General features: G+C 47.4%; 1 protein-coding gene across 3 annotated transcripts in view; it reads left to right on the top strand.

The window, feature by feature from the left end:
* TTC37 (tetratricopeptide repeat domain 37) overlaps positions 1-13,439 on the top strand; it is an 89,544-nt gene that overhangs the window by 64,339 nt on the left and 11,766 nt on the right. For all 3 annotated transcript variants that reach the window (XM_029910902.1, XM_024206841.3, XM_024206849.3), the window contains exon 35: positions 11,772-11,900. In XM_029910902.1, the coding sequence (XP_029766762.1) occupies positions 11,772-11,900 (129 nt within the window). The remainder of the gene's footprint in view (positions 1-11,771; positions 11,901-13,439) is intronic.

Below are 13,439 nucleotides of genomic sequence, written 5' to 3'. Positions count from 1 at the left end.
TCCTGCCTCCGGTCCTGCAGAACATCTACAAGGCGCCGGAGCGTGTCCGTTTGCTCCCTCATTAGTCCAAGCAGCGTTTGAGTCACCTGCTGGTCTTCCTGCCACCACCTGTCCTCCCGTTCGCTGCGTGATCGCTGGTATTGCGACATGTTCTCTCCCTCCACTGGGTCTGCTGTGCTGCCTCGGCTCGGGAGCAGCCCATAAATTCTGAGAACATCTCGTCCCGTGTCCTTCTCTTTCGTTGCCTGATCTGCGCCAGCCTCTGGGAGGGGGATGCTGGGGTAGCTCGGGAGACACTCGCAGCTGTGGCATGGGAAAAAGGGAGTGAATTCCTCAGAAAGATACAGTTTTGCGAACAATGAATATAGTCTTTCTCTGTGAACAAGACCATGCACAGCACCTATCACATGCGCACTCAATACAAGGTCGAATTTTCGGCCTTCCCATTGAGTGCCTGGAGTCTTGCTGTACAGATCACACAAGCGGGGCCGGACAACGGAATTCGGCTAGCAGGCGGACATGGTAAGCCATAGACTTTTGGCTGTTTAAAGCTTAATTTATAGCAGTGCCCTCCTTGCACGTTCCAAGCAATGCTCCTAGCGTTGGCCGGTTCCTGCTGCCGGCAATCCGGCCAGCATGAACTCTGCCCCGTCCCACCCCCCTCACGGCTGTCCCCAGGAAAGATCCCTGCATGCTGCCCCTGTCACGCCTCCACCGCGTGGCTGTAAACGGCCGGTTACAGTTATGTAAAGGAACAGGCAATCTGTCCCAATACTAACGTTCCCCTAATTCAAAGCAGGTCACCATGAGTGATATCACTCTGATGAGGATTTTGGAGACAGAGAAAGACCGCATGCTGCGTGAATGCCAGCAAGCACCAGGGCCGTATGCCGCCATGCTTTGCGAGGCAATGATCCCGGAGTACTTGCTGCTAGCCTGGCGCGGAAAAGTTTCCTACCATGGAGGATGCAATAAGGCTGCTCTCCCCAGGAACCTGATGCAAAGGCTTTCACAATACCTCCAGGAGACCTTCGTGGAGATGTCCCAGCAGGATTTCTGCTCTATCCCCGGACATATTGACAGAATTTTCCAGTAGCTGCACTGGCAAGGACTAAAAACTAAAGCGCCTAGGGCAAACTAGTCATGAAAAACCCATTGTTAAGATACCATTCCTATTCTGTTCAAAATAAATGTTTAAAACACTTACCTACTGATGTTTCCCCTGATTCACGGTCTGGGTTACCGCCTTGGGAGGGTTGGTAGGGGATCTCCGTGAGGGTGATGAAGAGATCCTGGCTGTCGGGGAAATCAGCGTTGAAAGCGCTGTCGACTGCCTCGTCCGCCTCATCTCCTTCCTCATCTTCCCCGTCTGCGAACATCTCCGAGGAAGCGGCCGTCGACAATACCCCATCGTCAGAGTCCACGGACAGTGGTGGTGGCCGCACCTAGAATGGAATGCGGTGCCTCCTAGAAACGGCATGTCTGGGGCTGGGATCCGGAGCGTCCGTTTGACTCTTTGGTCTTCTGGTACCCTTGTCTCAGCTCCTTGATTTTCACGCGGCACTGCGTTGCATCCCAGCTGTATCCTCTCTCCGTCATGGCTTTGGAGATCTTCTCGTAGATCTTCGCATTCCGTTTTTTCGATTGCAGCTCCGAAAGCACGGACTCATCGCCCCACACAGCGATGAGATCCAAGACTTCCCGATCAGTCCATGCTGGGGCCCTCTTTCTATTCTGCGATTGCATGGCCATCTCTGCTGGATAGCTCTGCATCGTTGCCAGTGCTGCTGAGCTCGCCATGATGTCCAAACAGGAAATGAGATTCAAACTGGCCAGACAGGAAAAGGAATTCAAATTTTCCCGAGGCTTTTCCTGTGTGGCTGGTCAGAGCATCCGAGCTCGGACTGCTGTCCAGAGCGTCAGAGTGGTGCACTGTGGGATAGCTCCCGGAGCTATTAGCGTCGAATTCCATCCACACCTACCCTAATTCGACATGGCCATGTCGAATTTAGCGCTACTCCCCTCATCGGGGAGGAGTACAGAAATCGATTTAAAGAGACCTCTATGTCGAACTAAATAGCTTCGTTGTGTGGACGGGTGCAGGGTTAATTTGAGTTAACGCTGCTAAATTCAACATAACCTCCTAGTGTAGACCAGGCCTAAGTGAGCACCCGTCCACTCTGTACACTGAATGAAGCAGGGGTCCATGTAATTAACTACTGTATCATAATGCATATACACAAGGGGGGTGAATTAAGGTTGCCAAGGCATGCTTGATTCTGGCATTTCTTAACTTTTAAGTGCCTGAGTTTGCAACCTTAATACAGTAACTGAAGTGGGAACACTGGATTTGTATGGGACAGAGGTAAACTTTTGTTGAAAATGTGGAGCTGTTCTGGGATTGCACAATATACAGAGATGTTCAGGGAGAAGCAGGTTCTTCACAAATGTTGGACAAAAGGAAAATATTGTGCCATAACCTCTGAGTAGTGTTTGGAAACACTGCAATAAGTGCACAGTTTAAGTATACAAAATTCCATCATTATGAAGCAAAGGAAACTATATTCCCTGGAGCTTCTTAAAACATTCCCTTCTTTGTAATAACACTTAACATGTAGCCTAGTCTAAAAGGGTTCTCTAGGACTCAGTGATGTCGCTGCTCGTACAAAAAACTTCTTAAGCACTTAATGTAGAAGATATTGAGCTGGATTCTATGATATATGCTTTAGGAATTATTTCGAGGAAGTTCTATGGCCTGTGTTGTACCGGAGGTCAGAGTAGAGCAGTGGTTCTCAACCAGGGGTCTGGGAGCCCTTTCAGGGGGGCTGCGGAGCCCCATGGCTGAAACCCGGTGCCCCGAGCCCCAGTGCTGAAGCCGGCGGTTCCCCCCCTCCCCATCCCACCCAGAAGTAGCGCAGGGCTGAAGGCGGCTGCCCCAGTGCACCTCCCCCCACTGAATCTGGGAGCCCCCCCTCCCCGCCCGCACTCAGTTCCTAGCTTACTCCCTGCCTGCACCCTGAGCTACTGCCCTGCCTGCACACAGCCCCTAGCTACCCCCTCCCTGCACCCTGAGTGGTTTTCAAACTTTGTGAACCCCGTTGAGTTATATTTTTTAGTTGTGTCCCCCCCACAGCCCAGACAGGCGGAGTGGTCTCCTGAGTGAGTCAGGGGGTGGAGGGTGGCGTTCCCTCCCTGGACCCTACTTTGCAGAGCTGGCTTGAGCCCCACCAGCCCTTGCCCCCCCCCAAAACAGAAGTAAAACTATGCCTATGCCCAGTGGTCCGCCCGGAGCCCTGAGCTTCAGCTTCAGCCCCACTTGCCTAGCTTCACAGGGCCTCCTGTGGCATGGGGCCCTGGGCAATTGCCCTCCTTGCTACCCCCTAACGCTGGCCCTGGCTTTTATGCAGAAAACCAGTTGTCGTGGCATAGCCGGGCCATGGAATTTTTATAGCATGTTCGGGGGGCCTCAGAAAGGAAAAAGGTTGAGAACCCCTGGACTAGAGGATCACCGTGGTCCCTTCTGACCTTAGAATCTATAAAGTATTTTTTCTACTGAGCCCATCAACATATCTGACTCTTATTTTGTGCTTACTCATCAATAAAACTATAAATTCTGTCTGTAGAATACTTTATCACTAGTGGTGATGCATGATTCAGAAATAAAAGCGTGACTTTCCAATCTCAGGGGGAATTTGCAGGGATAACAGCTAAGGAATGTGGAATCTTTAGGACTTTTATCCTATGTGTAAACTGAGAAATGTGTTTTTTAGCCATTGATCTAACAAAAATGGAACTCTACAATGTCATTTTAGTCACTTTCCAGAATATAACTGCACATTAAGCCATTAGCTCCTTCCTGTAAGGGTATGTCTACACTACGAGAGTAGTTCGATTTTAGTTAAATCGAATATGTGCAATCGATATTAGAAAGTCGAACGTGTGTGTCCACACTAAGGACAGTAATTCGACTTTGTCAGTCCACACTACCAGGGAAAGCGTCGACATTGGAAGCAGTGCACTGTGGGCAGCTATCCCACAGTTCCCGCAGTCCCCGCTGCCCACTGGAATTCTGGGTCGAGCCCCCAATGCCTTCTGGGTAAAAAAATGTGGCAAGGGTGCTTTTGGGTAACTGTCGTCATCCGTCAGTCACTACCGCCCTCCCTCCCTCCCTGAAAGCGCCGGCGGGAAATCAGTTCGCGCACTTTTAGATCAGTGACAGCGCGGACGCCACAGCACTGCGATCATGGATCCCGCTGCGACCATCGCTGCAGTTGTGGCCGTTCTCAACGCCTCGCAGCTTATCATACATCTTTCCCTGAGGCAGATGCAGAGAAATCAGGCGAGGAGGCTACGGCACCGCCGTGAGGGCCTGAAGTCGGAGAGTAGCACAGAGCTGTCAGAAACCACGAGCCCCAGCGCCCAGGACATCACGGTGGCAATGGGGCATGTGGATTTTGTTGAACGGCGATTCTGGGCCCGGGAAACAAGCACGGACTGGTGGGACCGCATAGTGCTTCAGGTCTGGGATGAATCCCAGTGGCTGCGAAACTTTCGCATGCGGAAGGGGACTTTCCTGGAACTTTGTGACTTGCTGTCCCCTGCCCTGAAGCGCAAGGACACCCGCATGCGAGCAGCCCTGACTGTCCAGAAGCGAGTGGCCATAGCACTCTGGAAGCTTGCAACGCCGGACAGCTATCGGTCAGTCGCGAACCACTTTGGCGTGGGCAAATCTACCGTGGGGGTTGTTGTCCTGCAAGTAGCCAAGGCAATCGTCAAGGTACTGCTGTCAAAGGTAGTGACCCTGGGAAACGCGCAGGCCATCATAGATGGCTTCGCCGCGATGGGATTCCCAAACTGCGGTGGGGCTATAGATGGGACTCACATCCCTATCCTGGGACCGGGCCACCAGGCCAGCCAGTACATCAATAGAAAGGGCTACTTTTCAATGGTGCTGCAAGCACTGGTGGACCATCGGGGACGGTTTACAAACATCTACGTCGGATGGCCGGGCAAGGTTCATGACGCTCGCGTGTTCAGGAACTCTGGTCTGTTTAGACGGCTGCAGGAAGGTATTTACTTCCCGGACCACAAGATAACTGTTGGGGATGTGGAGATGCCTACAGTGATCCTCGGGGACCCAACCTACCCGCTAATGCCCTGGCTCATGAAGCCCTATACTGGCGCCCTGGACACTGAAAAAGAACTCTTCAACTACCGGCTGAGCAAGTGCAGAATGGTGGTGGAGTGTGCTTTTGGCCGTCTCAAGGGGAGATGGAGAAGCTTACTCACTCGCTGTGATCTCAGCGAAACCAATATCCCCATCGTTATTGCAGCTTGCTGTGTGCTCCACAATCTGTGTGAGAGCAAGGGGGAGACCTTTATGGCGGGGTGGGAGGTTGAGGCAAATAGCCTGGCTGCTCATTACGCCCAGCCAGACAGCCGGGCCATTAGAAGAGCCCAGCGGGACGCGCTGTGCATCCGGGAGGCTTTGAAAGCCAGTTTCAAGGCTGAGCAGGGTACCCAGTGACTTTTAAGTTTGTGGACACAGAAGCAGAACTTGCCCCCGTTTCTTTACCCAGTTGCCGTCGACTATCCTCTCCAATCACATACCCCCTTCACCCCCTTCCCAAAAAATAAAATCTGTTCTGTTTTGTTAATGGACACCATTGTCTTTATTACTGTTTTCGCGGGAATGTTTTAAACCTGGGACGCAGACTGTGGCGGGGGGCGGGTTTAGTGTTGTGATGCAAATGATGCTTCTAAACTCCAGGAATGACAGGCTCCGCGGTGGTGGACTGGTTGTTTCAACGGAGCCTGCCAGCCCTCCTGGCCGGGACTGCGTGTATGTGTCGGCTATGTGACTGTCTTGCAGGGGGAGGAGGGTTACAGATCCCCTGCTGCGCGGCTCTGTGATCCAGGGTAAGGACTGCTGCATAAGATCTGTAACTGCCCTCCCCCGCCACCAAGTCACAGAGCAACACCCCCCACCCCACCACACAGAACATGAAAACCACCTCCCAGACTGACCAGGATAACTAGTCACTGCACTGTATATGTGCCCTGCTGCTGCACCTGCCCCCTGCTAAAGGTGACTGTCCTGTCCAATGACCAAGCCCCTTCCCCCCCCTTCAGACAGACTCCCCTCCAAAAGAAGAGGATGGAAACAGAAATGAACAGAAACGTATTCTTTATTAACAACCGCACATGGAACGGGGGGGTGAAACTTGGACGGGGTCTTGTGTGAGGCGGGTAGGAAAGGACTTTTCAAATTTTGGGGAATGAGAGCCTTCTAGTGGTAGAGCAGTCCGCAGGGGTGGAGTGAAATTTTTCACGGCCCCTTCCACCCCTCCGTGTTTGCACTTTGGGTGAGGGGGGTATGGGACTTGGTGGCGGGGCAGGGCAGTTACAGAGAGACTGCAGCGGGGCTCTCTCCTCCTGCCTCCGGTCCTGCAGAACATCCACAAGGCGGCGGAGCGTGTCCGTTTGCTCTCTCATTAGTCCAAGCAGCGTTTGAGTAGCCTGCCTGTCCTCCTGTCGCCACCTCTCCTCCCGTTCAATGTTTGCCCGGTGCATTTGGGACAAGTTCTCCCTCCACTGTGTCTGCTGGGCTGCCTGTGCTCGGGAGCATTCCATTAGTTCAGCAAACATGTCTTCCCGTGTCCTCTTCTTCCTCCTCCTAATGTGCGCTAGCCTCTGGGCAGATGTGGCTGTGGGAATTGGAAAAAGGGAGTGAATTCCTGAGACAGAGCAATGTATCTGTGAACAGAGAACATAGTCTTTCTCTGTGAACAAGACCATGCAGAGCACCTATCACACGCGCACTGAGGACAAGGTCGAATTTTCGGCCCTCTTCTACAGTGCCTGCGGTCTTGCTGTGGCGAGCTGAGGAGCAGGGCTGGACACCGGACTTTGTCTAGCTGGCAAACATGGTAAGCCGTAGACTTGTGGCCGCTTAAAACTTTAAGAGTGGCACTGGCCTCCTTTCACATAGAAAGCAATGCGAGTCTCTGCTGGCAGCAATCCTGCAAGCATGAACTCTGGCCCTGTCCCACCCCCTCGCGGCTGTAAACCGCGTGGCTGTAAACCGGCGGTTGCAGTTCTGTAAAGGGACGGGCAAGCAGTCCCAATACTAACTTTCCCCTACCTAATTCACAGCAGGGAGTCATGCCAGACATCACCCTCCTGAAGGTCTCGGAGAGCCAGAAGGAGAAGATGCTCCGGGACAGCCTGCAGAAACCGGGGCCATTTGCTGCACTGCTCTGCAAGGCCATGATCCCGGAGTACCTGCTGGCGTTGTGGCAGGGAAACGTGTCCTACCACGGGGGGCCTAATAAGCTCTCCCTGCCCAGGAACCTGCTGATGAGGCTGGAAAAACACCTGCAGGAGGTGTATGAGGAGTTCTCCCCGGAGGATGTCGCCTCTATCCCCGGTTACATTGACCAGTTCTTGGCTTAGGTGCCCTTGGAGGGACAAATGACTGCAGGGTTTTGGGCACTATAATCATGAAGCGGACATTGTGCAATTTTTTGAAAATGGTTCGGACTATATATTGAGGCGCCCAAAGACAGACTAATCATGATACACTTTGCACTGATTCCCCTTTTGTTTGACTTTCCTGTTTACATGTTTTTAAGCACTTTACCCACTGTTAATATTTTCAATCTTCCTGTTTTGTTGCAAATAAATGTTTACATGTTTTAAAGCACTTTAGCTACTGTTAATATTTTAAATATGCCAGTTATGTTGTAAATAAATGTTTAGATATTTAAAACACTTACTGCTTGATCCTTCCCCTGAATCTGTGTCTGGGGTAACGGCGGGGGACGGTTGGTAGGGGATCTCTGTCAGGGTGATGAAGAGCTCCTGGCTGTCGGGGAAATCAGCGGTGCCAGCGCTGTCGACTGCCTCGTCCTCCTCATCTCCTTCTTCATCTTCCCCGTCCGCTAACATGTCGGAGGAACCGGCCGCGGACAATATCCCATCCTCAGAGTCCACGGTCAGTGGTGGGGTGGTGGTGGCGGCTGCACCTAGGATGGAATGCAGTGCCTCGTAGAAACGGGATGTGTGGGGCTGGGATCCAGAGCGTCCGTTTGCCTCTTTGGTCTTCTGGTAGCCTTGTCTCAGCTCCTTGATTTTCACGCGGCACTGCATTGCATCCCGGCTGTAGCCTCTCTCTGCCATGGCTTTAGAGATCTTCTCATAGGTCTTTGCATTCCGTCTTTTGGAGCGCAGCTCGGAAAGCACGGACTCATCTCCCCACACAGTGATGAGATCCAAGACTTCCCGATCCGTCCATGCTGGGGCCCTCTTTCTATTGGATTGCACGGCCATCTCTGCTGGAGAGCTCTGCATCGTTGCCACTGCTGCCACTGCTGCCGAGCTCGCCACGGTGTCCAAACAGAAACTGCGCTTCAAACTGCCCAGACAGGAAAAGGAATTCAAATTTTCCCGGGGTGTGGCTGGTCAGAGCATCCGAGCTCGGACTGCTGTCCAGAGCGTCAACAGAGTGGTGCACTGTGGGATAGCTCCCGGAGCTATTAGCGTCGATTTCCATCCACACCTAGCCTAATTCGATATGGCCATTTCGAATTTAGCGCTACTCCTCTCGTTGGGGAGGATTACAGAAATCGATTTAAAGAGAGCTCTATGTCGAACTAAATGGCTTCCTGGTGTGGACGGGTGCAGGGTTAATTCGATATAACGGCGCTAAATTCGACATAAAAGCCTAGTGTAGACCAGGCCTAAGTGTGCTTATAGTGAAATATAAATCCTATTAAGATATTGGATGCAATTTCGCTTCTTAAAACAACATGGGTAGGGATCAAGCAAAATTACTTGTATAGCTTTCTCTCCCTGCTCCCCAAACACCTTGTATTTCTTGTTTAGGCATATTTCGGCCTCGCTCTATCTGACTCAGTAACCTACACAGAATGGAGTACTTGAGAAGTACAGGATTAGAAATATTGTTCGTATTCAGTGCTTCCTTTATTGGCAAGGATTGCAAGTAGTTTTTTTGGTGGTGTATGTGAAATGATCTGACCAGTTCCTAGTTAACCTATCACAATAGATGACCACCTTATTGGTGGTCTCTGCAGAGGCCGAAGATGGATTGGGTCATAGAGACTAAACTAATTTCTCACTCCTAAAGGTCCATCTTTGTCAGGGTTTAAACAATTAAGAGTAGGTGAAACTTGTAATGTCACTGTCCATACTTTTTCATGCTCTGCTTAGCACAGAATTCCAGGCTTTTCATTCAGCATCTCTCTTTAGCCATACATTTGCTAAAACATAAATTTTGAAATTTCATCTTCAAAGGCATATACTTTCCAGTAGAATAAAATGTATTTAATATTTAGCTAAATATAGAATTTGCTTTTAAAAAAAATTCTGCTAGAGCTTTGCATCTTTCTAATGATACTTAAAATATTTTGTAGTTAAACATTTCCCCAATGCCTAGATAAAACTTCTGTTTAAAATGAAAACAATTTTCCATGTAATCCCTAATGCATATAGTATCACTTTTAATGAACTTTCAAACAGCTTGAAATTAAATCTCAGACAAGTACAGATCTTGAACAGAATGTTAAATCCCTAATACTTAAAATTTGGACTTCCCATTTATGTGTCTGGTGACTAGCCTGCATTTACGAAAGAAAGTAAATATTGGAAACTCGCAATCCCACTTCATTAAAATCATTTTTAAAATACCCTTTTCACAAGATTGAATAGGACAATTACTTCAGTAAGCTGAGGAAGAAAAGATGACATTTTTTGCATAGGAAGGTCAGTGGAGGTCTGGAGATAGATACAATGTTAAATGAAATGCTCTTGGTATGACCCTGATATGACCGGGTATATGCTCTTGCATGCCTTGTTACTTATAGCAAATTTATCAAAGAATCTAATAGGGGCGGAAACAATCTCCCCCTGCCAATGCTGGACTGTTTTCTGTAGTGTATATTTTGTAATGAACGTCCAGTTTAATTTAACTATCCAAACCAGTGAGATTCCCTAACTTACCCCAGTTATTCAAGGTAAATTATTTGTAAAAAATCATTTTTATAAGTGTCATTTGTCAAAAAGTGATGTAAATATGTAGCTTGAAAAAACCACATTCACACTCTGTTCGATTTGTGCTGTTGCAGGCAGAAAGCAGGAATGCAATATTTGGCAACAGGTCTTTGAAATCTGTTCTTAAGTGGTTAGCAGTGGCCCAGGTGCTTTCATTTCTCTATAGTAAAGATTCTTGTGGTTAGTGCATAGGATTGCAGCAGGATTGAGTCTGGCTTGGATTCTCTTCCCTGCTCTGCAAAACTGTAGTTGTTCACAATCTGTAGGTTATTTAATTTCTCTGCGCCTCCATTCCCCCTTAGTAATGTGGGACTATTTGTTACTTTTGCACAAGGATGCTTGGCAAAATTGAAGATATCAAATAGTTTCACAAACATTAAACAGAAGGCACTTTTAAAGTGTTAATTGTAGTCTGCAAAAATTTTGTTTCTTTGATAGAGTACTTGTAATGTTCTCTTAATCAATCAGAAAATAAACCTACAGCTGTCCTACATCTTTATCTCTCGAACAATAGAACTTATCTAGAGAGAGCCATGTCTTGCACACATTTGGGATCATCTCAGTTGCACTGTTTATATTAAAAACTGGAAAATGTTTACCTTAGGACATGGGTTTAAGTACAGATCAGTCTGGAGTCATAAGTAAAATGACTGGTGCTGTCAGTCCAGTTCCTGGTGGACATGTGCCCATGCTGTAGTTTAAAAAAAGAAAATAGTTACCATTGGTACACTCGTTGCCAAGGACTGAAAATTCACACTGTGTGGACCGACGTTTTGCAAGACTGCCTCTTTGGAATGAGGACATGTTTGAGGTGCATTGGTGAAGGGGTGTGGAGAAGCTTGCTGTGCTGCATCTTTACTTCTCTTTTTCCTGATGTCTGAGATTTATGCCCTGGCAAGCTGACTTAGCATAAACACATTCTAAATATTTTAGATAAAATTATAAATATCTGTTTTAATTTCATGTTCATTAAAGATTTAACAAGCTGCCTCCTTAATGCTCCTATGCCATTTTAGGACCCTAACTTCACTGTTCTCCCTTTCTGTTCTGGATTGCGTACTACATAATACTGATGAACTATTCTCTCTCCAACATCAGTGGGGGATGCTTATGAACAGCTGTGTTCTAAAGGTGAAAGAAATGACCAAGCCATCAGACTTGGAAAAATATCATCCTTACAAAAGCACCAGTCACTATGGTATCTACATGAAAGCAGATCTGAGTTCTAAAAAAGTCCCACAGAACATGCTCTTGCGTAATATAATACTGCACTAGCTAATATAGGAGAATGCGTTGTTGTTGTTTTTTTAATTGGTGCTCTAGTTGTCAAATTTTATTTTATAGTCCTTTTCTTATAAAACTAGAATTAAATGCAATTCAGTGATTCATTAAATGTCACGTAACATACAGGTGCAACTCCCATTTAGCTCCCTTGCATTTGAGAGTAGAATTAGGTATGAACATTGTAGAAATTACAAAGACAGAGGTTTATGTCCGGTCTTTTTCCCCAAAAGTTATTGAGGCCCCTCACCAACCAAAGATCCCATTGATTTCTTTACTTGATTCTAACTATTTTTGTCTTGTATAATTTTTTATGGATCCCTTGACTGCTGTGATAAATCGTATATCAGTTGGAGACTTCTGTAAATGGCATGCTGATAATATTGAAAATATGGGCAATTTTTAAAATATGTTTTCAGATGATCCTGCTGCATGGGCAGTGCTAATGGGTGCCTGCCATGCTGAAAATACTGTTGTCTATTTGAGCAACACACAGCCTAAGAGAAGAGACCTAGAAATGACACTTGTAGCCACAGTTTCAGCCAAAAGTAAGTTATACAAACCTTCTTAATTTTCATACTTTTCTAAGAGGAAAAAAATCAATGTTTCTGGTTTGTGGTTTTTTTGTTTGTTTTTGTTTGCCTTGTAAAGTCATCAATAGTAATCTAAAGAAAATTGCTTAGAAAAACATAACTCGCTTATACTACTTAAATGCAGGCTGGTAGTGACTCTCAAGCAACTGATCTTCTTAATATTAAACAATGCGTATATTGCTGTCATCAAGGGCATTGCCACGTATTTTAACCTGTTTATAAATTCGCATGTTCCCAGACACACATTTTTGGTTCAGCTGGAGTTAAATAATGAATAGATAATGACAATCTTAAGGGGAAAATGTCTAGCTTACCTATCTGATTACCTCTTGCTCATGGTGACGAGTAGTAACAACTCACTTCTTATTTCTAATGTGTATATGGATTGTCACAGTCCCTTTACGAGGCTGGGACTCGGCTGCACCTATGCCAGACTTAGTGTACCAAGGAGAGGGAATGAATACAAGGGTCATGTGACAGGGAGCATGTGACTAAGTACCGTGCGTGCTGGGAGACATAAGGGCAGCCTGTGATCATTCAGTGAGTACAGACCTGGAAGTGAGTGCTTCACTCAAAGCCTACAAAAATCAGGAAGAACATCCAGGAAAGGGTTAGTGAGGAGGTCAGGGCTAAGTAACTCTCCAGGGTCCTAGGTCGGCCTGGGAGAGAAACATGCAGGTAGCAGCGGCCTGCTAGGAGAAGATGCTCAGCAAGACGGGCCTAAAACCTGTACCAAGGATGGTGAGCCAGCAGGAAAGACTGGATGGTAGATTTGTGTTTGGGGAGTCTGATTTATTAACAAAATTCAAAAGGGGATAGTTAGTGAGAACAATTGCAGCATGAAGTCTGATTTAACTGGGAGGAAGGAGGAACTGAGCCAGTAGCAGATTTCTGAAGCCATACCAGGTAAACCCAACTACCATTCTGCTAGGAACCAGAAATCCCATATCCTTGAGCCTCTAAATAGAGTGAAGGTTCTAGTTTTTTCTACCTCCTCCCCATATGGCTCTTGGATCGTATCCTTCAGAAATGGACCTGAGGCACCTCTGACGTTGGTGGCCATTTTATGAAGAGGCACCAGACTAGAGTGCCACAGTCACAGTACCATAGTGAAGCATGTGTACAATTCACAGCACTGTCTTAAAAATGGCATAGTTGTACAGTAATATGAGCAGACATTCTATGACTATTCATTCCAAATTGGGAGGGAGGGATAGCTCAGTGGTTTGAGCATTGGCCTGCTAAACCTAGGGTTGTGAGTTCAATCCTTGAGGGGGCCACTTAGGGATCTGGGGCAAAATCAGTACTTGGTCCTGCTAGTGAAGGCAGGGGGCTGGACTCAATGACCTTTCGGGGTCCCTTCCAGTTCTATGAGATAGGTATATCTCCATATATTATTATTATTAAAAAATGGTGACGTTCTTTGGCTTTCGATGAATATTCTATCAAACAACTTTGCTAAGAAAAAATATTCAGAGTGAATGTTGAGCAAAT

Source organism: Terrapene carolina, unplaced genomic scaffold, assembly GCF_002925995.2.
Source record: "Terrapene carolina triunguis isolate 2854851 unplaced genomic scaffold, T_m_triunguis-2.0 Scaffold69, whole genome shotgun sequence".
Classification (NCBI taxonomy): Eukaryota; Metazoa; Chordata; order Testudines; family Emydidae; genus Terrapene; species Terrapene triunguis.
The sequence above is the reverse complement of the archived record's forward strand: the minus strand, read 5'-3'. Positions and strand labels throughout refer to the sequence as shown.